At 40.4% G+C, this 24,426-nt stretch overlaps 1 protein-coding gene across 1 annotated transcript in view; it reads right to left on the bottom strand.

Moving 5' to 3' along the window:
- Window positions 1–24,426, bottom strand: part of LOC118663264 (zinc finger protein 407-like) — a 148,368-nt gene that overhangs the window by 110,248 nt on the left and 13,694 nt on the right. Inside the window, exon 4 of the mRNA XM_036322715.1 lies at window positions 20,320–20,440. Coding sequence (XP_036178608.1) covers window positions 20,320–20,440 — 121 coding nt within the window. The remainder of the gene's footprint in view (window positions 1–20,319; window positions 20,441–24,426) is intronic.

The following is a 24,426-nucleotide window of genomic DNA, read 5'->3' on the forward strand; positions in this document are numbered from 1 at the left end:
TTTGTATGCTGTCAAAATCTACTCTTCCATATCTAATGCTGTGCAACATAAAACTTTTTAAGATATTGAGATAGAAAGCTTTTCTCACTTACAAAAACCGAACTATTCCAATCCAAGCCAAAAAAGTAAAAGCTATAACATATTATGTCACCATCATTTAAAGGAGAACAACTACAAAGTAGGGGCAAACAGTCCTTACACTTGAGAATATCACGCAACATTCAGTTAAACATGTCACAAGATTAATCAAATAATAAACAGACTGGACTCCTTCTGCTAAATAATTCTGAATGATATTTATTCCAAAAGTGACTCTTCCAGAAAACAGAACTTTCGGGTAGAGACTGGAATGGCACCACCAAAGTGGCTCATCAAGGACAGGTCATGCAGAAGTCAGGTGATCTAGATAGCATTCCAAACAGGGACATGTCTAGATCCCCAGGAAAAAGCAGCAGTTGAGCCAACTGGGCACGTAGTCTTTGAGTGGGGGACTGATATGTGTTCAGGTTGACACTGACGGTAAGGTAGAGATTGTGTTTATGACCATGTTCATAGACTGGGAGACTGAATCTTATTAAGATGACAATACTCATGATGTACAGAGTCTATGGAATTCCTGTCAAAAGCCCACCTGTATTTTTTATAGAAATTGAAATGCTAATCCTACAGTTCATACAGAAACACATGGGACCTAGAGAGTAAAAACAATCCTACAAGAGAACTAAATTGGAAAACTCACTCTTTCTCATTTCAAGCTTATTACGAAGCAACAGTGATGAGGACAGTGTGGGACAAGGACCAGGGCAGACACAGGCAGTCTTCACAGGGATGGAGCAGTGCTCCAAGGGAAGGCAGGTGATCCAGCACAAAGGTGCAGGGGCCTGGTGAGGACCAGGGACTCATGAAGTGCTGGCTGGACCACAACCTGCATGAACTGTGTCTATGCAAAGGCATTTTAAGTCACAAGGAGATTTCAGATTAAATTTTGAATACAACACATTGAAAATCTCGAGGCAGCTTACTATCTACCTATCACCTATCTATTTGTCATCAACCTACCTATCATCTATCAAGCAATCATTCTATTATCTATCTATCTATCTATCTATCTATCTATCTATCTATCTATCTATCTATCACAGCCAAAATTAGCAAAGGATTCGACATGGGAGCTAATTTTAGGGTTTCTTAAAAAAGTATGTAGCAAAGAAATATTTTATTCGGTTCAAAGGCAATGTATTTTAAAATAATAAATACAAAACCACGAGTACTTCTAAACTCCACAAAAATACTTGTCAGGACTACATATACACTTACTGCCTATTAAGACAAAACGTATAAATTTAAATCTATGTTCCTTAACTGAAGGAGAAGAAGCTTAAAAATAATTCTACTATTGTTTTCCTCCTTTATCTTATGTTGATTATTTTTTGAAAGTACCACTGAGGTTATTGAACAAACATACATTCACGTATTTAAAGATCCACGTCCAACAGTGCATACAGTCAGCCTCCCTACTACTACTGCCCATGCTGCCCAGACTGCCCCCACTGGGCCAGGGAAGTACAATTCATAACTTCTTATCGGTCTTTGGGAGAGGTAAAATCAACCTTTTCAAGCCATAGATATGCTGTATGTTCTTTTCCCCCCGACTTGTACATAAATTTGTTAGCATAATGCCTCAGCTCCTTGCTTTTTTTCACCTAACAGTGAGCGAGGTGTGGGGCTATTTCCCATTAATACATGTGAGTGTCTTGATGCCTCTCTCCTCTTGCTTCTACCCCTCCCCTTTCCTCTACCCTCTTCTTCCCCTTTTTAATAGCCGTGCAGTATTTCACAGTAAGGATACAGCGTGATCTACTTTACTGATCCTCCAATGATGGGCATGTAGGTTGTTTCCAATCATCTGTGGGTATAAACAAGGCTGCAGTGACTGAGCATGTTACAACATTTTCCATTCCTCAGATGCCAAGAGAATCTCATGATGCCAAGTGGAACTGCTTCAAGTGTCAACGGGCATATGCTTTTGTGATTTTGATAAATTCTGCCAAATTGCCCTCCAGAGAAGTTGTAGCAATTATACTTCCACCAACAATGTTTGAGAGAGCCTGTTTCTGCACAATTCTGCCAATGCAGTGTTACCAAAGTTTCAAATTTTTGCCAATGTGGTGGGTGAAGAATGATAGTTCACTGGAGTTTCAATTTTTAATTTCTAAAAGTTTCAATTTGCACTTCTCTGTAATCAATGAATCTTTTCAAATACGGAAATGCCATATGTATTTTCTATGTACTATCTATTCATATCTTTTCTTTTTCTACAGGGTTGTTAGTCATTCTCTTATTCATTAAGAAGAGGGCCTATATGACAAAGTCACAAATTTTTTTCCTTAGTTTCAATTTTTTCCTTTGACTTTGCTTATGCTATCATATGAAAAGCAGTTTTTTATTTCATTCATCTTTTGTTCTGGCTTCTTTACTTGGAGGTTATAAAATAATTGCCCTAGACTTGGTTCTATGGCTTGTATAGTTGCACCATGTTCCATTAAACATTAGATCCATTTGAAAAGTATCTTAGAGCATGATATAAAATGTGAATCCAGACTGTCAGCCAGATCTCTCACTACCAGTTATTAAAAATGGCCTATCTTTCCCTCAGACGTGAAATGGCACCTTCATCAACATGTTATTTATTTGAAGCTAATTCTGGACTTTATTTTTAAGTCCTCACACAAGTATATGTTTTTATTGATTTTTTTTTCTTTTCAGAGAGAGGAAAGGAAAGAGAGAGAGGGAGAGAAAGAGAAAGAGGGAGAGGGAGAGGGAGAGGGAGAGGGAGAGGGAGAGGGAGAGGGAGAGGGAGAGGGAGAGGGAGAGGGAGAGGGAGAGGGAGAGGGAGAAGAAAACACTGGTGTAAGAAACATCGATTAGTTGCATCCCATACATGCCCCAATTGGGAATCAAACCTGCAACCTTTTGCTATATGGGATGATGCTCCAACCAACTGAGCTACCTGGCCAGGGCTCTGGACTTTCTTTATACATATTCTATCTAATAATAGACAAACATTGTAATTAACCATACCTCCGACACACTTCCCATTGGCTAATCAGGGTGATATGCAAATTAACTGCCAACCAAGATGGCGGCCGGCAGCCAGGCAGCTGAAGCGAACAGGAGGCTTGCTTGTTCCAGTGATGGAGGAAGCCAAGGTTCCCCGCTGCCGCTGCCGGCCTCTGAGCTGCACTCTAAGAAACAATGTTGAAATTATAGAAGCTAAACAAACCCCAGAAACCTGCTTTCAGCCAGCCGGGCCGCAGAGCTGGAGCTGCAATAGTGTTTCAATTATAGAAGCCAAACAAATCCAGACACCTGCTTTCAGCAGCCGAGGTCTCAGAGCTGGAGCCGAGCCTCAGAGCTAAAGCCAGCTCTCAGTTCCAGTGACAGCCATAGAAAGTAAATAAATCCCAGAATAAAAAAAGAAAAAAAGAAAAAAAGGAGAGGTTGGGAGCTTCAGTCGACCACCAGCCTGAAAATGGCCCCCAGCCCCTCACCCAGGCTGGCCAGGCACCCCAGTGGGGACCCCCACACTGAAGGGGGTGTGACCAGCTGCAAACAGCCATCATCCCCTCATCCAGACTGGCCAGGCACCCAAGCGGGACCCCCACCCTGATCCGGGACACCCTTCAGGGCAAACCAGCCGGCCTCCACCCGTGCACCAGGCCTCTATCCTATATAGTAAAAGGGTAATATGCAAACTGACCCTAACAGCAGAAGCACTGGGAATGACTGGTCACTATGATACACACTGACCACCAGGGGGCAGACGCTCATTGTAGGAGCTGCCCTCTGGTGGTCAGGGTGCTCTCACATGGGAAGAGCTCTGCTCAGCCATAAGCCAGGCTGATGGCTGCAAGTACAGCGGTGGTGGTGGGAGCCTCTCCTGCCTCCTCAGCAGCACTAAGGATGTCCGACTGCAGTTTAGGCCTGCTCCCTGCTGGCAAGTGGACATCCTCCGAGGGCTGCCGGGTTGCCAGAGGGATGTCTGATTGCCATCTTAGGCCCAATCCCCTGGGGAGCAGGCCTAAGCCAGCAGGTGGTCATCCCCTGAGGGGTCCCAGACTAGGAGAGGGCACAGGCCAGGCTGAGGGAACCCCCCCCCCCGAGTGCACAAATTTTTGTGCACCAGGCCTCTAGTATATATATATTTATTGATTTCAAAGAGGAAGAGGGAGAGAGAGAAACATCAATGATGAGAGAGAATCATTGATTGGCTGCCTCCTGCACACCCCACACTGGGGATCGAGCCTGCAACCGGGGCATGTGACCTTGACCGGAATCAAACCCAGGATCCTTCAGTCAGCAGGCATATACTCTATCCACTGAGCCAAACTACCTAAGACTGGATTTTCTATTACAGGTGTCCCTCAGAGATATTGCAGGTCATTTCCAGACCACTGTAATACAGCAAATATCACAATAAAGTGAGTCACAAAATTTTTGGTTTCCCAGTGTATATAAAAGTTATGTTTACACTATACTATAGCCTATTAAGTATGCAACAGGGTTACTTATAAAAACAATGCACATACCTTAAATAAAAAATACTTTATTGCTGAAAATGCTAACCCTCATCTGAGCCTTCAGCAAGTTGTGATTTTGTTGCTGATGAAGGGTCTACTTCCATTTTATAAAAAATGCAGTGTCTGTGAAGCGCAATAAAGCAAGGTGTGCCTGTAGGTCTGCTGGCCTGTCCACACAGGTGCCAATCTATCATATGAACCATGCTCCAGGAGGGTCACCTCTGGTAGAGTGCACACTCTGTGCTGCTTTCTCCCCAGATCACAAATCCTACCCCAGTCCCATGTCGCCAGTCACTACTGTGGTCCTGAGCTGGCCTGGCAAACATCTTGAGTTGACCACAGGACTAGAGAGACCTGAGCCAATAATAAGTTACCATCATTAAGACACACGCAATTTCTATGTACCAATTTGGCCTGTTGTGTGTGTAAATTGATGTAAAAAAATTCTGAAAATCCTATCTAATAAAGAGGGAATATGCTAATTGACCCTCACATCATCGCAAAGATGGTGGCGCCCACAGCCAATAAGGAGGGAATAAGCTAATTGACTGTCCCACCCTCAAAGATGGCAGCGCCCAAGGCCAATAAGGAGGGAATATGCTAATTAACTGCCCCGACCTCAAAGATGGTGGCGTCCACAGCCAGAAGATGGCAGCGCCCAGTCCCTTCAGTCCCCCAGCTGCCCAGGGCCGCCCGAGGCTCAGGTAACCAGGGCCAGCCGAGGCTTGTGCTGCCAGCAGTGGCAGCAGCAGAGGTGAGATGGGGTGTTGCCTTCCCTTGATCACCAGGTCACCTCCCGCCCCTGAGGGCTCCCAGACTGTGAGAGGGGACAGGCTGGGCTGAGGGACCCCCTGTCCAGTGCATGAATTTTCATGCACCAGGCCTCTAGTTCTACATAAAGAAATATGTTAATATTGTTTAACACTTTGGTTCCCATACTTTCTGATCAAGGAACACTTTTTGTTGTTCAGTCTCATAAGGCTTCATGAGGGTTAAGGGGAATGACATTAAATATGTACAGAATATGCGGTAGGTACTGAATTCACTTTTTATTATTACTACCAGTCTTCCTGTTAAATGCAAACAGTTCAACTATCTGGATCATTACTAGCAATATTCTTACTGATTATAGAAAGCAATTTCAATTCATTTGAGTAAAAATAGATTCCTGAAAGTTATCTAGTGTATATATGTGTATATGTTTGGAAATGCAATTTTTTCCTGCCTGTTCAGAATATACTCTTTGAGCTTCTGTACTTGCCTTGTAGTTAAGTGTTTCAATACTACTCACTATAGTACACATTTATCCAAGAGTTCAGTGGAAAGAGGTTTCTGCCATATCTTTATAACGTGAATCCAAAGTGAGTAAGTGATAATTTTAAAAATAAAAAGCTTTATATAAATTAAACTTGAGAAGTTACCACATTTTTTTTTAACCAGCAGTATTTAATTACAAATTTCCTGAGCATAAAACCAGTCTAACAAGCCTGAGACTCTCTGTGGGAGAGAGAAACACACAGCTGCTCAATCACTGCAGGCTGGAAGAAAGTCTCCTATGTATAAGCTCAAACCTTGCTTCCCTTCACATAGCACAGCCTAGGATACACAGCCCTCTACCACCTACATTCTCACTAATGGGGTCATGAGGAAAGAGCTGGATAATTTCAGATTACCAATCTGTGCTATTTAAATTTAAAACTGGATAGAAGCTATACAAAAATAAAGAATTTCATATTCCTCTGCCTAAAATGGAGCATTCTGTTAACAATGTTTAGAAAATAGATAAATGTTATTTGGAATGCTATCACCAGAAGACAAAGGGATATAAAGGTCATTTCAGATCAAGGAGGAATGATGGTTTATATAACAAATGGTGTTGAGTCAACTGCCTACTACATGGAAAAATAAGTTATAGTCTTATGGTCCAAGCAAAAATAAATGTCCTTTGGAATTTAAGATTAACATAAGAACACTAAATTATGAAAGTGCTAGAAGAAAGTATTTCTAGAATCTTGGTTGGAAAGAGCTCTGCATTTCTCAGCTATAATTATGTGAGTGTTAGAAGCAAAAGGAACTTGTAAATACAGAGAAGCAGGCAGCGAGTGGTGCCCTACTGATCGTCCTCACTGCTCAAGTGGACCAGGTATGCAGGTGCCAGGCTGTGCTGCTGTCCCAGCACTCACGGCCATGCTCAGTGCAGCTGACACACATGTGCTCATGGAGAAGAGCCACGTGGCAGCCACAGCTCCGGCCTACCCCATTAGAATGTCCCCAGGAGCCAGCCCCTGGGCGGCGCTTCCACAACAGAAGTGATTCAGCCTAATCACTGCTCTGGTTTATGTGGAAAGTCTGTGGTTACAAAAAAATTATGTACTGACATATTAATTTCAAAATGGATTTATTCATCCTATTCTTTATTGTCTACTCCATAAAATAATCATTAAAATGAATCATTTTTCATATGTCCTCAAAGCAAATATGATTTGATAGGAATGTAAGTCATGTATATCAATAACCTTAACAAAAGGCTGGGCTTCATTAGGTGAAACATCACTTTCAAACAGAGTTGAAAATTCCATCTGTCACTTATAGGATTGCTACACTCCCCGCCCCTTCAGTGATATCTTTAATTGAGGATGCCCTGAAAATATCTTGCTTTCCCACTATTCAAAATGCTCTACTAACCTGATTTTAAAACATCTAACCACACACTTACCAATGGATTCACCAGTGCCTCAGACTGGTTTGTCAAACAGGAATTTTGCAGACTGTTACACTGCTCCTTGTGTCCTGACAGTAAGCATGTAATTCCCCACCTCTTCTTCACCATTCAAGGTCCCACGTCCACGTCCACAAGTTACTCCTCTATTCAATTTGTGCATATGGCGCCTACAACAGATAAAAGCCATGACCTGCTTTCAACCTAATGAGCTCCTTCTTACTTCCCACTCTACTGGAAAACAATGAAAAGCAAGGGAGGAAATTGGAGGCAGTGGCACTGAGCTTTGTCTCTGTTAGAAACCCAAATTATTTAGTGAGAACTGAGCATTTCAAAAACAGCCACCTGCACACACTTTGAAAAAATAAGAATTGTAAAATGCACCTGCGCAGGACTCGGGCTGCCCTACAGGCTGTGTGAAGGAAAGAGAGCAGTGCAGACCCTAGATCTTGATGCCTCCTGGTTCTTCTTCCCCAGCCCAAAGAGAAAAAATACATTTCTTAACTATTTTCCTTCTTAATATACTGATATGTCATTGGTCGAGGAAAAGAGCAACTTAGAGAAAGGAGAATAACCTCATAGACTTTCACCTGACACCAAGTCAAAAGGCTGAATGAATGCTCACGTAAGTGAAATCACTGAGTAAGCTGAGCAGGGATCAGGTGCCTTACACTAGTGCTTTTGAGAAACTAATGCCCCGAGTCTCAGGGAGAAATGTGCAGCAGTTATTATCGTTGTCTATCCTTTAACAAATAGATATATTCCAGCATACTTCGTCCGGCATGATCTCTACAGGGCTCTGGGGAGAAGGCCTTGCTGACCAAAGTTTCACATACTTCATTAAGCAACATGACATGTTTCTCTATGATAGGAATATTGTGAATCTTTAACATGCTGTTCATTATGAGCCTGAAGAAGTGGAAAAGGGTGAAATATATAGAGTGCTCGTCAAACTTATCTGACCACAAAAATAATTTCCAAGGTTGAGCTAACACCATCGCTGGAAGCTCAGGACGTGTGAAAACCAGAATGCCGGATTAGCCCTGCACAGCCTCCTCCTCTTCCCACTAACTGGCAGGTGTGCCCAACGCTGGTGAGGTTCTCTCTCTGCTTCTGGGCCACGATGTTAAGAAAGGACCTCTGAGACACACCCACTCCTTGTCTTTGGAGTGTGTGTCATCCTCTCCCTTTCTGTTAGCTTGCTAAACTGGGCAAAGTGAGATGCTGAAAACCAGGAAGGCATGTGGATGAGAAGCCTTACAGAAAAAGTATGAGAAAGTGCAGCCTTGGCCACCTTCTCTGTCCCAGCAACCATTCAAATCGCATTTGTGAGAGGCTAAGGAGGGCAAAAAGGTGCAGACACATCACAGGGGCCTGAACTACACAGATGTGCATGCATGAAACGTTGAGTCACCTCCAAAAAATACTACTTTACAAATCAAGTTTTATGTATTTCTGATGTGTGTATATATACATATGAAAATATACTGTAGTTTCTTCTAGCAGAAGTGGGGAACCTTTTTTCTCCAAGGGCCATTTGGATATTTATAACATCATTGGTGGGCCATACAAAATTATCAACTTAAAAATTAGCCTGCTATATTTGGTCAAACATTTAATTAACTCATCCCTAATGCCTTGGCAGGCCCAGACCAAATGATTTTGTGGAGCAGATGTTCCCCGCCGCTCTAGTGGAAACCTTTGCAAACTTAAGGTGATATAAGTAAAAGTTTTCCTGATCCAAAAACATTTCACAATATTTCTGAGAGTCTAGACCAGGCCCTGGTTTTACTTGGGACAATCTAATAAAGTTGGAGAGAAAAATAAAAAAGCTGGGTTTGTAATACCAGCCACTTTTGGCATCTGCACATACTAGCGTGGCTCACCAGTTTTGCAGACAACCACATAAATCACACAGGCACACAGGTTCCAGGTCTGGTAGGGGTAGGGAAGGGGCTGCCTGAGACTGTAAACGCTTCTTCAGTGCCAAGCAGACACCACACCCTCACAAATGGGCATGAGAGGAACCGGCTGGCACTTCACCTGTGCAGGTTAGAGTACGGAGGTGCAGCTCAGCACAGAAGGGTTATTTTCCGGCACCTCGGTCGATATTTCTGCTCCTTGGCCCATGGGATGGGGCACTTCCCTATCTTTCAAAGTCTTTTTAAAGAATCCTTCCCTGGCTCTAACTCTATTCCTTGTAAAGCTCTCGGAGTTAAGTGTATAGATGCCTGATAGTAGATTTAAAATGCATACTTTATTCATTTTGTTAGACTGCATCCTATCAAGGAGCATTTAAACCTTTTATAATTCTAAGCTGATATGATCACATTTGAAGGAAAAGCTAATAGAGAAGAGTCACTAAATACGAAAGAGTACTGACCATATTTAATCATCTGTGTGTATTTTTATAAAACTGCTCACAGAACCCACTTAAAAACACTAACTGGTTCATTTCAGTGCCTGCACACAATGCCCCTGTGTCCGGGTGAGTCTCTCGAATGTCTTGTTTTAAAGGAATATATAGTACTCCCGCAAGATGTTTTCCCATTTCTATTCTCTCCCACTCCTGAGGCCCTTGTTCTCCGTGATAAGGCAATCTCCTCCGGGATCGCAGCGCTGTAGTTTCCACCACGAGTGACAAGGACTCGACGTGAATAACTGCTGTGTGCAGGTTGTAATTATGTCAGCTGCAGTGTTGAACAAGGGGACTGATTAATGTGAGCCCCAGCCCAGGCGCAGTCCCTATCAGAACCTCTGCGCAGGCCGGCAGTGGGGACGGGTTAAAGCAGGAAGACACAACACGCGGAGTGCCCGTGATAGATGAATTGCTCCACAGTCTTCAGGCAGATGTTCCGGGACAGTATAATATACAATTACTCTGCCTTATCACTTTCCCAGGGACAATAAAGCTTCCTCCTCCTATAGCTCATGTGAGTGAAGGCAAAATCCGTTTTACTTTTACAATACTGACTCACTTATCACGGTGCCTTGATTGTGCTTTTACAGCTAAAGGAAACATGTATTCCACTTTTAAACTACAAAAGCCCTTAAAAAGGAAACAGGAACCTGGTTTGGAGCCTCTTTCACATCAGAGCACACAATGTTTTAAGATTGTTTTGTTAAAAAGAGATGTAAGGAAGTTAATGTATGTGTGTGCATATGTAGTTGAAAACTAGTCCCCATAACTCAAGAAGATTTGGATTGTATAATTATTATATTCATAACATTTTTCAAAGGCCATACAGAAATCATTAAATTAAAAGAACATGTATTTAAAACATATATGCTGATACCATCCACACATTTCTCAGGCACAGGCACTTGGCTGCCGGAATGTGATAGGACATATCCCAGTGACACACTGGCTCGTTCTCCCCACTCCTGCTTGGGGTCTCTGGGCCCGTCTTCCTTCAGAAAGCTTAGCTGGCCTCGACCATTTTAATAAGGTGCTGCAGGCGATGCTAAAACACACTCCTTTCAGGAGCTGTGGTGATCACTTCTACTACCTTATCTGTACTTACAGAAATGATGCCAAACATTTGTGGCGAGATGTACAGAACTATCTCAATTTTCATTTTTAAAGTTAAAAACCAAGCTAACACCAAAAATTGAGATGTAGGCATAACCATCTTGTGGTGACTGTAATTTATAATGAAACAAAGCAGCAAAAATCCCAATAGAATCAAACAAAGGAAAGCCACACAAATGTCAGTGACTGTTGAAAGCGGCACGCATTAGCCTGTGGACAATCTATAACTTAGGTTCACTTTTTAGTGGCTAGGACAACTGACAATACTCAGCGGTTGCCACACACCGTAAGTCCAGAAAACATATCATGTCCCTCTCACCCTAAGAAGGGACAGATTTGCCCTCACTTTTCCTATTATCACACTAACTCCAGCACCACCAGGATCCCTATTGCTGCCTTTCTCTTGGTAGCACCATTGCAGCAGTTACACATTTCTATAAATATGGCAATTTGAAGGTGGTAGGGGTCAATCTAAAACAGTACAACAGAAGTTATAGCACAGATGTACACAGAAAATGTAATTAGGACCATGGCTGATGAAAGACCTGGACCAAATTTACAATTATTTGTTATAAGCCAGACAAAGAAAAGGTAGGTAAAGTAAATGGAATGGGCTATAAATATCGGTGGGAGTCTGGTGTCATCACAATAAATGGCTAATGATGTCACTAGAGTGGCCTGTTAGATTTACTAGTCTTAGAAAAACCTTGAGACATTAGCAAAAATTGTTTAGAATAAGTCATAGAAAAGATGTCACATTTTAAAAGACAACATTTACAATGAATGTGTGCTGAGTGGTTACACTGACTTGTTAACTAGTGCTCAGCAAAGTTCTGAATTACATGTAACAGTTAAAGTAATGTAGCATTTTGTGGAAATTCTTCATGTAAAGCAAATAAAATCAAATGTTTGGTTGTGTGTGGCAGGGAGGGAAGAATGATACCATTATAGTCTCCATATTCTTGATTCAAAACTTTGAACATGACACAGGTGACAACTGGTGCTGTGCCATCCCCGCCAATGTGGGAACATTGTTCTAGCAGATGGACAGAGAGACCCAGCAATTCTGAAGCCCCATTCCCATCTCCAGAGAGAGATCCCATGGAGGGAGCAGTGAGGCACGGCTCTGATTCCCCCAAGTCCTGGAGGATTACTCAAAACTTCCTTGGTGCCCCTCACGCTCCACAACACCCCAACCTTCCATGCTATTAGCTAACATGCTGGCTCTTTCCCATGGCAGGTAAGCATTTAAGTAAAATTTAGAGCAATCTTAAGCAAACTAATGAAAAATACACACACACACACACACACACACACACACACACACACACACACAATGCGCTTCCTCTATCCCGAGCTCTTCCTGCCACCATCTCCCCAGGGTTTTCACAGAGTAGCCATCCAGTCAGAGCCCCTCCACGACCAGTCAGCACACATTCCTACCATCCCTTTACTTCTCAGTTTCTGTTCCCGTCACTTCGCCACAGTGGGTCTTCCCAGGAGAGCCGTGGCCTCTCGGTGACACGCAGGCGGCCTGCACTGTCCTCCTGTCACTGCACACCTGATGTGGGAGGCTACCTCTCAGCCTGTCCTAAGGTGCTACTTGCCCTCTGCTTTTTCCACTTTGCACATTTTCCAAGGGAAATATCAATTGCACCGATGCCTTCAAGTTCAACTAGATCAGTACTGACCACACCTGACAGGACTCTGTTTGGATAGCCTATGGGCATTTCCAAAGTTTGAACACAATGAAGGTGAAGTCTGGTCCCAAAGCACACTCATTTTCCTCCTCCAGGAATGAGGACCTCTCAAGTGGCAGTATGGTTCTCACCTCAGCCCTGGCCAAGGTTGCTCTGCAGTAAGGAACAAATCACAAACTTTCCCCAAAAGAAAATAAATTCAGGAGACCTTCTTGCCATATAGATGTTCTCACAAACACAGTAATCATCAAAATAGGAAAAAAAATCAACAAAAAGTTTGTGCTACGTTCTCTTAATTGAGAAAATAAAGACGTGTGATTCATAAATGATGCAATCTTGTTTTTTACAGACATTCTTAGGGGAAAGCAAAACAGAAACACACGCTACCACCTCAAGGGCCTCAGCTCATCCCATTAAAGGAGCTCACGGTGGAGATGCCAAGTTGGCCTAGATGCTGCCCTCACTCCCTGTACCCCACACACCGCTGCGGCACCCCATTCTAAATGGTCCCACTTTGCCTTCTTTCTCTTTCTTCCATAATTATACAGGCCTGGAGAGGCAATACTTCAGAATATGTTGAAACAAATGATCTGGAAATAAAATGAAATAACTAATATATTGCATTCTCAATGAACTAATGACAACTGGTCACATGCTCTGATTTACTTCAAAGCTCCTTTATTCTGCTTTGTTCTCTTCCTCACCCACAGTTCAGGGATGAAACCCACCCACACATGAAACCCTCCCACACTGCTGCCAGCCCTCCTGGCAATGACAGAGTTTCCCTAACAAGCACATGGCAGGAGCCTCTAATGCCCGGAGATATAGATAGTTACACAGTCAAGTGTTTTGTTGTGTGATAATAGCTCTAGTGTCTAAGGAATAACTTATTATGCAACAGACTATTGCCCCAAAAAAATATTTTCTATTTTTTTTTCATCTCTAAGGCCTTCCTTTCTAACATAATATATACAGATATATCTAACTACCACCCAAGGGACTGTCCATAGTAATTCCTTGTAGAAAGACCATCCCTAAAGATAGCTTTGGTCCTTTTATAATGACTGGATTTGGGATTCGAGGAGAGCAGGTTAAATAAACATGTTTATCTGCTTCTACTTTAAGAGATAGCACAGGGAGTGTGTGGTCACTTTGTGTTCAAATGGGTCTCCTAATTAATCTGTGATCCCAAAGCTTACTTCAGCTCCATCAACCAACAAAACAACTTTCTTGTACTGATAAACAAAAGGAATTATCTTAGATTTTTTTTTCCTTTTAAAAATATCTGAACCAATTAGCAATTTTTAATGCTATGGAATCTATTTGTTTTCAATTCTACAGATTCTTTTTACTTACATGAGTTTTGTTAGATGAGCATTTACCAACATTAACTAAAGGCCTGACAAACATGTGCTGTGTCAGGACAGGCTGTCTGGTTGAAACCAAAGTTTTAAGAAGCCCACGTGCTTAGGTGTTACAGGTACAAAAGAAAAGTACGGGTAAGACATGTTAGGTATGACAATCAGCTTGGCACTCACAGTATGGAAAGCACAGAACCAAATCAAAACCATGATTAAAAATGAAATTCACTAAAGAAATGATCAGAGAAAATGAGAAGATACTTATTCAGAAAGAAACCAATTTCGGCCGAAACATTTGGGGGAGGGGGAGGATACATTTACAAACAGCTAGTTTCATAATTCATTATAGAAAACCTGAAGATACAATTATGTCATTTTGTAAGGGACGCTCTCAAAAAATCCAACCTAAACTTACCAGAAACAACATTCCATTAGAAAGACAGCCTAACTCCACAATATCACCTTGACACATGCCAGCAGCCCCTCAGAGGCAGCATCTCTGCTTCAATGACCAAACCAGCTTCCCTCAGCACCGCCACACTGACACCTGCCTGTGGCTGGCTGAACTGTGGCGGGGAGATCGGGAGGGGCAGTTCAGGAGCAGGTACTGCCCACACCACACACCACACACGGACACACTGCCTTCAAAAAGAAACTACAATCTGAACAGCCTTGGAATCATCATAGTTTGCAAAGTAACTGGATTTTTAGGTTAGCACATTTGTTTTTTATTCTGCTAACTGGATAAGCAGTTACAATAAAGTAGAATATAAAGAGATTATATAATTGAGATAAATAAAACAGTATTGACTTGCACTTTAAATGACAAAAATAGTGTTGTTGTTTTTAATTTATGGGTTTTTTTTTTTTTTGGGGGGGGGGGGCTGGGAGGAGGGAACACCGGAGTTACTCTCTCAGCTAATTTAGATTTTACAACAGTATTAACAACCATAGTCACCATGCTGCTGTTAGACCCTCAGACCTGTCCATCTCAGAGCTGAGAGTCGGAACACCAATTTCCCACCCCAGCCCCTGACACCCACATTTCTGCTCCTGTTTCTATGAGTTTAACCTTGTATTAATTTTATTTTTAAGATTCCACATATAAATGATATCATGCAGTATTAGCCTATCTCTGGTGTATTTTGCTGATAAAATAGTATGATTTAAAGTTTATTCTGATATAACTAGGCTTGAGGCATCATTTGATTAATTTTATGTAGTATCATTATTCCTTTAAGAACTTCAAAATCACCCAAAATAAATAAATGCTTCCTCTGACTCTTCAGAACAAGAAATGGGTGCTGTTTGTTGGTTATATATGATTTTACTTCTCTACCTTGGTATCTATGATGCTCTACTACCCAGACAAACACTTACTTTTCCTCCTTATCATTATCTGGGGCAAATGCAAGTTTGTTCTATCCACTGTTTTCCCTGGTACAACCTGGAGACCTGCCTGCATAGGAAGCCAAAGGAAAACTGAAACTCTCTAAAGAGATCACCCAAAAGCAGAAAGTCTCCCCTGTGGAGTCCATCTCCCTAGCTCAGGATGCTGATGACACCCTGGCAGACAAGGACACAGATCCTACTGCACACTGAATTCTTGCTGCCACAACACCTAAAATAGCTGGCCTTACAGCTTTACGCATAAGACACATAAGATGTTCACACGGCAAATTACATAAAATGCACAATATTATCTAAGACCTGCAAAATTTTCATAACTGAGACACTTTATGAAATATATGTTTGAGAAAGTAACACAAACTTTTAAAGGGGAAGTAAAGAATTTTTGCAAGCATGGTTTTCTGGTATTACATCTTAAAATTACCTCCAAAATGCTTCCAGCAGAATGCAAAGTTAAGATAGAATTCAATCAAATTAAAAGTTGTCGTTTGACAAAACATTTCTAGTACACAAATACTTGTGACAAACAGCTAATTCTACCTATGGCACTCATATGTGTGAAAACCTATTGAATTCAATTATAAAAAATACTAGACAAAATATTTAGATGTTAGAAAGTATCACAAAAAGCAAATTTCTATTTGGATACCACACCTGGATTCAATGTTACATTCACCCAAAAAAGGAAAGAATATTGTTCATGAGATCAAAACCTAAAGTATCAATGACTTCTATGGTATACAATGGTCAAGAGCTAAGTAAACCAATAAGTAAGGGGAAAAAACTAAAGAGTATTTCCTACAAGTTTAGCAAAACAATAAAGTAAATCTTTAATATGAGGCAGGAATTATAGATTTTATTCCTCAGCTATATAAGATATTTCTATTTGGGGTTATAATTTCAAGTAATTAAAATGAGAACAAAATTAGTGAATAAAATGAAAAGTAGAATAGTAAAAAAAAAAACTTTTTAAAGAGTGTATGTATGGTTGGAAGTACTAAGGCTGTTATGCAGTTGAGAAAAATCCGACCCAAAGCAGAGTCTTAAAGAGGTGAGCTTACTCTAGGTCAATCAAAGTGATGCAATAAATAAAGGATCAAATGTCCAGAGTTTGGCTTGAAATTTTAGTTTTCTTCAATTTACAAAATAACAAAGTGCAGCATAGAATTATCCTTAATATTTTTAATACTGCAGGTAGTATTTTGTGTTACTTTTTGTGACTTCTCAGTCATTTACTATTTAACATTCACTTATTGTATTTCCCCCATAAATCTTAAATAAAAATATGGAAGCCAATGAGAAGATTATTCATGTAAAAGAAAGTCCAATTAGGGCCACCTACTATTATGTGAAAGCTAGTGCCCTCGGTGAAATAGTGTACAGTTTAATATTAATAAATCTACAGGGAAACAGATTCACATTGTTAGAGAGGGTACTTACAACATATTAAAGCTTTTCTAATTCTCATTAATATAAAAGTGACAATACATAGCAAAGGGAAATAAAAATATAGAAAATGTTAGATTGTTTCCATTTTAATGTAGAAACAAATCTAATGAATTTGCTGCATAAATAATATAGGACAGTTGCTATGAATCTCAATTTATGCTTTGAAATTATAATGAATAATAATTAATGGTGAAAAAATTTTGGAGTAATGATAAAATATACTGAGTTGTAATTGATTAGATGCTTGAATATTTTAGACAGTAAAAGCTTAGGAAAGGGGTACATGTTTACATCTAAATAGAATGAAATGTCATTGCCTAAATTAATAATGCAAACTTGAAAAATAGCCCCAGGTTCAAAAGACCAATTATAAAATTCTTTTGTAAACAAATCTATATCCACATTTTTCATAAATAGTTATTACTACTAGTATATGTGCACTAATGTTCAATTTATAAAATGAAAAAATATATTTTCAAATGAAATTTAAATAATACTGCAATTTCTAATGATAGTTACCTACCTGAAAATAAGTATTAATAATGGCAAAGATAAGAATACTCTATAGGAATTACTTTTATGTATCTATATTAAACAAATAAGAATCTAAGTGGGAAAAATTATTTAAGTATTTTAAGTAATAAACTATTATGGAAAGGTACCAATACACAAATATGACCTAATCTTCTTAGCAAATGTATTCATCTTATAGACATTTTTACCTTATAGATATTTTCATTATACAGAAATCATATATATTCAAATTTACTTGATCCTGTGAGAGAAGATGTTTTCTTATTGTTGTGAGGCAAGTATGGTAAGCATTTTTTATGCTATGCAACCAAAACAATCATTTTGAACTTAATTATCTGCTCATTTTTAAATCTTTTGCTTATCAATAAGAAAACAAAGGTATCTGTTGTAAATTCCACATTTCATTCATATCCCTAACTTCAGAAGCATTCATATATTTGCAAGTTTTCTGTATTTTTGTTCATAAAGCAAATCTAATCATATGGACACAGAATAATAAAACTCAAATGAACAAAAATTGTTCAAACTATTCTTTCAATAACAATTATTTAAAATTTTTTAATATAAAGTCACCCTTTTATCAAGGATTGTAAGCATTTCAAAAGAAAATGTGGTAGATTTGACTAGATTTAAATGTCCTGAGTACTGATTCATGGGACAGGCACAGTATTCTTAGAAAATACATCCCCTTTTCACTGCGGTGCATGCAGAGGTCTAACACAGTTAACAGAGATGGGTCCGGCTGGCTCAAGTGCATGTCTCAATGGAAGTGATGCTATTTCAGGGAGATCACATGGATAAGTGATATAACCTCAACCTTAGCAAAGATATAAGATAATTTCAAAGAGGAAACCTGAAATATTTTGAAATATATTTATGCAAACAAAGACTTAAGAGTCTACTAAAGTACAGTCCTAATCAGCAAAACAAAATTCAATTCCAGCCTTTTTAGTAATACTATCAAAATCCTTAAATTATACTTCTAGCAATTCCTTAAAAACACAAACAAACATAGATAAGCACAAAAATCTAAATAGGTCTTTTTCTTTTCTCTTTTAATCCTCACCCAATATTCTCCCATTTTTCCAATATATATGGGGTATATACATGACCTTGTTTGAAATAATAGTTCTGCTATTTAAAAATAACAGCTTGAAAACCATAGTTATGCAAGATAAATTAAACATAAGGGTAGTTACAATTTAAATGTGAAATATAAAATTTACAATGAAAGAAACAGAAAAGCCCCAAACAACAACTCAAACCTTATGCATAGAGTACAGACTAAAAAGATATAATCCTAACAGTAGGAGTGATAATTAAGGGAAATTTTTATAACTTTCTAATTTCTTTTTTGTGTTTTATAGGGAAGGCAACTACATGGTATGACCTCTTTAATAAGAAAAAAGAACCTCCAATAACATTTATTTTTTAAGAACTCAAGTTATGAGCATCTTAGAATTTCTGTGACTACCTCTAATCGGGTCACCATTTTACCAAACTTCCAAGAAACACCAATCTACTGTTCAGCAAAGACAGAACTCATAAAATGTTGAAAGAATGAATAATTAATGAATGAAATATATCTGTAATATCTCTGTACTATTAGATGACCTCTAAAATAAAACTTAATGCAATAATGAGGATAATAATAAAGATTATGGCAATATATTTACTGAATGCACAAGGTACATTGAGAGACATACAAAAACCAGTCTTTAAAAGAGGGCTTCAGATCCAGAGTCATAGAAGCATCAAATAGACTATCCAACCTATGAGGGAAGGTGTGGGCGTGAGGTGGGTAAGAGATTAGCCAAAGCACTTGCATGCAGGCATATGAGCATAACCAATGGACAAAGACAGGGGGCGGGAGGGAAGGTGAGGGCATGTGCTGAGGGTTGGGGGTGGCCGAGGAGAGGTCAATGGGGGGAAAAGGAGGCTTATGTAACACATTAAAGAATTTAAGTTTAAAAAATAAATAAGTAAAAAATAAAGAGGGCATCAGGTTTAAGGTACAGATTATAATATTTAACAAAGGCAGCTGTGCTGAAAGAACCATTCTCTGCATGTGTAACAGGCACCACGAGAGCTTCCGCTCCAGCATGAAGAAGGCCCTCCCACTATGATTCAGGCTACAGTTTGCTGGCGAAGCTCCTAAGGTAGAAGTCACTCGCTGCCTGCACACCCTGTGGTGTCTCACAGACACCTCAAGAATGCTGATTTCGCTCACAAGCTCCAGGTGCAATATCATCCCCATCTTATTGTCCCTCTGCCCTCTGTTCCTACACACACCTGGTCACAGAGGATGACTCCAGCTACTGAATCTCTCTCTTCTCTGCATGTCTGCTTTGCTGCCACTGACCACAACTCTGCAACAGGCAGGGCCCTTTGTCATATGGACCTCACAAGCACACATGCCCTCCAACATACCTTGAACATAAAAATGCTACTCTGCCAATATCTCCTGATTGCTTGTAGAGCATGCATGTGTCTGAAATTGACCAATCTTCTAAACTGGCTGAAATGCTTGCTCCGCTAGGACGACTCTTTCCGGCCAAACGTGTTCCTTCTCCATACACTGCCCTGGCTTCTATATTTACCCAGAGACCCTGTATTGAAATGATTTATGAACATTACAGGTCACCTATTATGCTACAGCACCCTTAAAGGCAGGAAGTCTTTCTAATGCTATCTCCATTGCCTGAGTGCTTCACCCATAGCAGGTAAGAAGCCATATGCGCTGAATGACTGGTTAAGTGAAATGGTTCCTTTGGCCAAGAAATTAAATCACTTGAAATTCAGGTGTACCAAAGGATTGTAAATCCTAAATGTAAAGATTATAGAAAATTGAAAACAATTTTATTATTTTTATAAGAGTCACTAAAATTAGGTGGTGAATTAAATTCCCAAACTAGTGAATGATGCTTTCAACTGCTAATTCATGCTTACCAGAGACACTGTTCTGTAACTTTTAACCGGGTTTTAACCCCTGGCGGTGACCCAAGTGTTCTACCTGCTCAGAAAGAGTCCTTACCTGTAGTCACACCAGGGGCACCGGTAGGGCTTCTCTCCCGTGTGCACCCGCTTGTGCCGAGTCAGGTGAGACTGGGTTGTGGAGGCAAAGTTACACTCGTCACATTTGAAAGGCTTTTCCCCTGTAATACATCAAGAAGTGTTGTACATGAATAATCATAAAAATTGGAAATGAAGGGATAAACCTGTTATTAACAATTAAAAAGAAATTTATTTCCATGAAATTTTAAGAGTACAGTTCAATGCTACACATATTTGGGACATTTAAAATTTATTCTCAGAGTTAGAAAGAAGACAGCCCCAATTTTTATTTCTCTATTGGAATGCAAGAATGGTACACAATCTATAGTTCACATGTAACTTACAGACAGGAATATAAATTTTAGCTCTGGCCTAGCACCGTATTTGAAGTCATTTGACAAACTATGTTACCTTAGAGCCATTATAAAAATCTCAATGAATATATAGTACAAAACTTATTATAATCTTAAAGGTAAATATGAAAAAAATAATAAAATAAAGCTATACATTGGTACCAAAGGAAATACTGTTAGAAGTCAAGGGAAATTACCATTCATTAAATGGAATAAAAGGAACAGAGGCTTCAAAGAAACATTCACACTGGTATTCACTAGCTCTTAAACTCTATCTCCCAGGTAGATATAACGGATCTATCCGCACATACGTCTCACCCACGACTCAGGGGCTCAAAAGCTCACACAGGACTCATGGCTGCCCTTCGATGGGCATCTTTCTCTCCTTTACTCACCCCTCCTCCACACACACATTCGAAGAAATCACCGAGTCTTATCAGTTTTTAGTTCCACTGGCCACACTGGCTGGTGAGCATGTGAAACATGGTATTTAACTTTAATTAATATAAATTTAAATTTAAAACTGATACTGGATTCACTTATTGAAAGAATGTGTATGTCTACCTGGGGCAGCTTGGGAATGTGAATCTACATTGTGAAGGAGAGTTTATCAATGTAAACACAGATTGTGGCCTTAGATGAAAATTTAGCCTCTGAGTGGTGATGTGCTTAGTAGAAGTGTCAATACACACACCAATTTCAAGCTCCTGCAATAAAACATCATGAAGTGTTGATAATAATGTTATACTGATACAATATTGAAATGGTAAGTTGGATGTATTTGGTTAAATTAACTACTTAAAGGGTAATTTCACCTGTTACTTTTTCTTTTTATAATGTGCTTACCAGGAAACTAAATATGACACATGTAGCTCACATTACAGGTTGATTGGACAGTGATGAACTAGAGAAATCCTCACCACCTCTTCCCCATAAGGTATAATGTAAGTACTGCCCTTCTCAACGGAAACTGGTCACAGAAATTCTGAGTATGATGGGTTGATTTTACATACAGCTGTCCCCGCTTAGCTGCCATTTCACTTGCAGGTTTCAGGTACCCTTGATCAACCGTGGTCCGAAAATATTGAATTTTCCTACCCATCAATCTTGTCTGCTCCTGACACCCAACCATGGACATCATCACAGAGCAGATGATCCTCTTCTGACATAAAGTCAAAGGTCAACAGTAGCCTAACACTATGGTTCAGAGCTGCATCGTTCTCCTCACTCCATCTCATCCCATCTGCACTGTCTCATTTAACATCATCCCAAGAAGGGTGAATACAGTGCAATCAAATATTCTGAGGGAGAGACCACATTCACATAGCCTTTAGTGCAGCATATTGTTATAATCGTTTTATTTTATTATTGCTAATATCTTACTAAAATTAATTTATAAATTAAACATTATCATAGATATATGTGTACTAGAGGCCTGGTGCACAAAATTCGTGCATGGGGGATTGGTGTGTGCCCCTCAGCCTGCACCCTCTCCAAGCTGGCACAATCCAGGACTGCTGGCTCTCAACTGCTCACCTGCCTGCCTGATTGCCCCTAATCACTTCTGCCTGCCAGCCTGATCACACCCCTAACCACTCCCCTGCCAGCCTGATCGACGCCTAACTGCTCCTCTGCCGGCCCGATTGCACCTAACTGCCCTCCCCTGCCGGCCTGGTCACCCCTAACTGCCCTCTCCTGCCAACCTGGTCGTCCCTGTTCTCCCCTGTAGGCCTAGAATCCCCCCAACTGCCCTCCCCTGCAGGCCTAGTCGCCCCCAACTGCCCTCCTCTTCTAGCCCGATTGCCCCTAACTGCCCTTCCCTGCCGGCCTGGTCACCCCTAACTGCCCTCCTCTGCTGGCCCGGTCACCCCTAACTGCCCTCCCTTGCCAGCCTGGTCACCCCTAATTACCCTCCCCTGCAGGCCTGGTCCTCCCCAACTGCCCTCCCCTGCAGGCCTGGGCCCTCCCCAACTGCCCTCCTCTACAGTCCTGATTGCCCCCAACTGCCCTCCCTTGCAGGCCTGGTCCCTTCCAACTGCCCTCCCCTGCTGGTCTGATCGCCCACAACTGCCCTCCCCTGCTGGCCATCTTGTGTCCACATGGGGGCAGCCATCTTCTGTGTTGGAGTGATGGTCAATTTGCATATTACTTCTTTATTATATAGGATAGTGATGTGGAGCTTGGTACTATCCACAGTTTCAGACATCACTCAGGATCTTGGAATGTATCCTCCTGATCATAACTGCATAACATTTAACTGATGCACACACACCTCACCTGCCTCTGCAGCCAGGGTAGCAGTTAGAAGCCAGACTTCTGGTTTCCTAATCCAGGTTTTGCCATAATTCACTCCCTAACTGTAAAATCTCCTGAGCAAAATCAGGAGGGTAATTCCACCAAACAAGCGGGGTAATTGTGAGGGTTAAACAAAATAAACTGATGAACAAAATGGAACCAGAACATGGATACATGGAACAGACTGGTAGGTGTCAGAGGGGAGAGGAGTGAGGTGACTGGATAAAGAGGTTAAGGAATTAGCTAAAGAATGTATATGTATAACCAGGGACACAGACAATATTGTGGTGAAGGCCAAGGGAGGAGGAGGTGGGAGTGGGTGACGGTGGGCAAAAGAGGGGAGAATGGGGACATATGCAATAGTGTTAATTTTAAAATTTTTTAATAATAATAATAAAAGAACACAAAGCATGTGTCCAGCACTTAGCAAGGTGCTCAATGACTTGGGATTTTTATCATTATGCGACTGGACTGCCTAACCACTGACTACTGCAGTCCTCTCACACAGCAATGCATCTCACCCAAGTCCCACTTCCAGTAGAGACAAACCTATAGCTTACCTAAGATAATTAACAGTGAATATAACATCAAGATATTCTTTAGCAGATCCTACCAGGAAATATTTTATTTATCCTTGAAAAACAAAAGACCATATACAAAGCACAGTAAAAATCTTGGGAGAGGATTTTTTACTCTTTTAGCCATGTGTCCTTAAAATAAATACCATCTACAAGATTCCAATCAAGTGGTCAACATGACTGTTCTCAGCTTCTTAATTGCTGTGGACAACTCAGTTATACTAACTGACTTATACAAAAACTCACTTTCATGACAATGGCAGGTTTTGCTTTCACTTGAGAGGTAATAGGGGATATTCACCCATTCATCTACTGAAGGATGTCTGAGTTCCTTTCATTTTGGAGTATGACAAATGAAGCAATTATGAATCTTCATGAGCAAGTCTCTGCTTGGGCCTACAGTCGTCCTCTTTTGGGTATGTATCTAGGAGTCAGATGACTGGGTTCTAGAGTAGGTACATTAATTTTGTGAAGCATTGCTAAACTGTTTTCTGAAGTGGTTTGACCATTTTACAGTCCTAGCAGGTGTGTATGAGAGTTGCTTTTGCTCCACATCATCACAGACATATGGTGTGATCAGTTCTTTGAATCTGTTTTTCTAATGATGCTGAGGATCATTTCATATGTATACTGGCCATACATTTATATTATTTGGTGAAGTGCCTGTTCAAATCTTTCGACCTTCTCAAATTGGCTGTGTTATAATTGTGTTTATAGAGTTCTTTATATATTGAAAATACATATCCTTTATAAGATTTGTGATTTACATGTATTTTTCCCCATGTATGTGGCTTGTCTTTCAATCTCTTCAGGGTCTGTGGAAGAGAAGTTTTAAATACATCAATGTATGATTTTTCAAGT

This window comes from Myotis myotis, unplaced genomic scaffold (genome assembly GCF_014108235.1).
Source record: "Myotis myotis isolate mMyoMyo1 unplaced genomic scaffold, mMyoMyo1.p scaffold_m19_p_9, whole genome shotgun sequence".
Taxonomy (NCBI): domain Eukaryota; kingdom Metazoa; phylum Chordata; class Mammalia; order Chiroptera; family Vespertilionidae; genus Myotis; species Myotis myotis.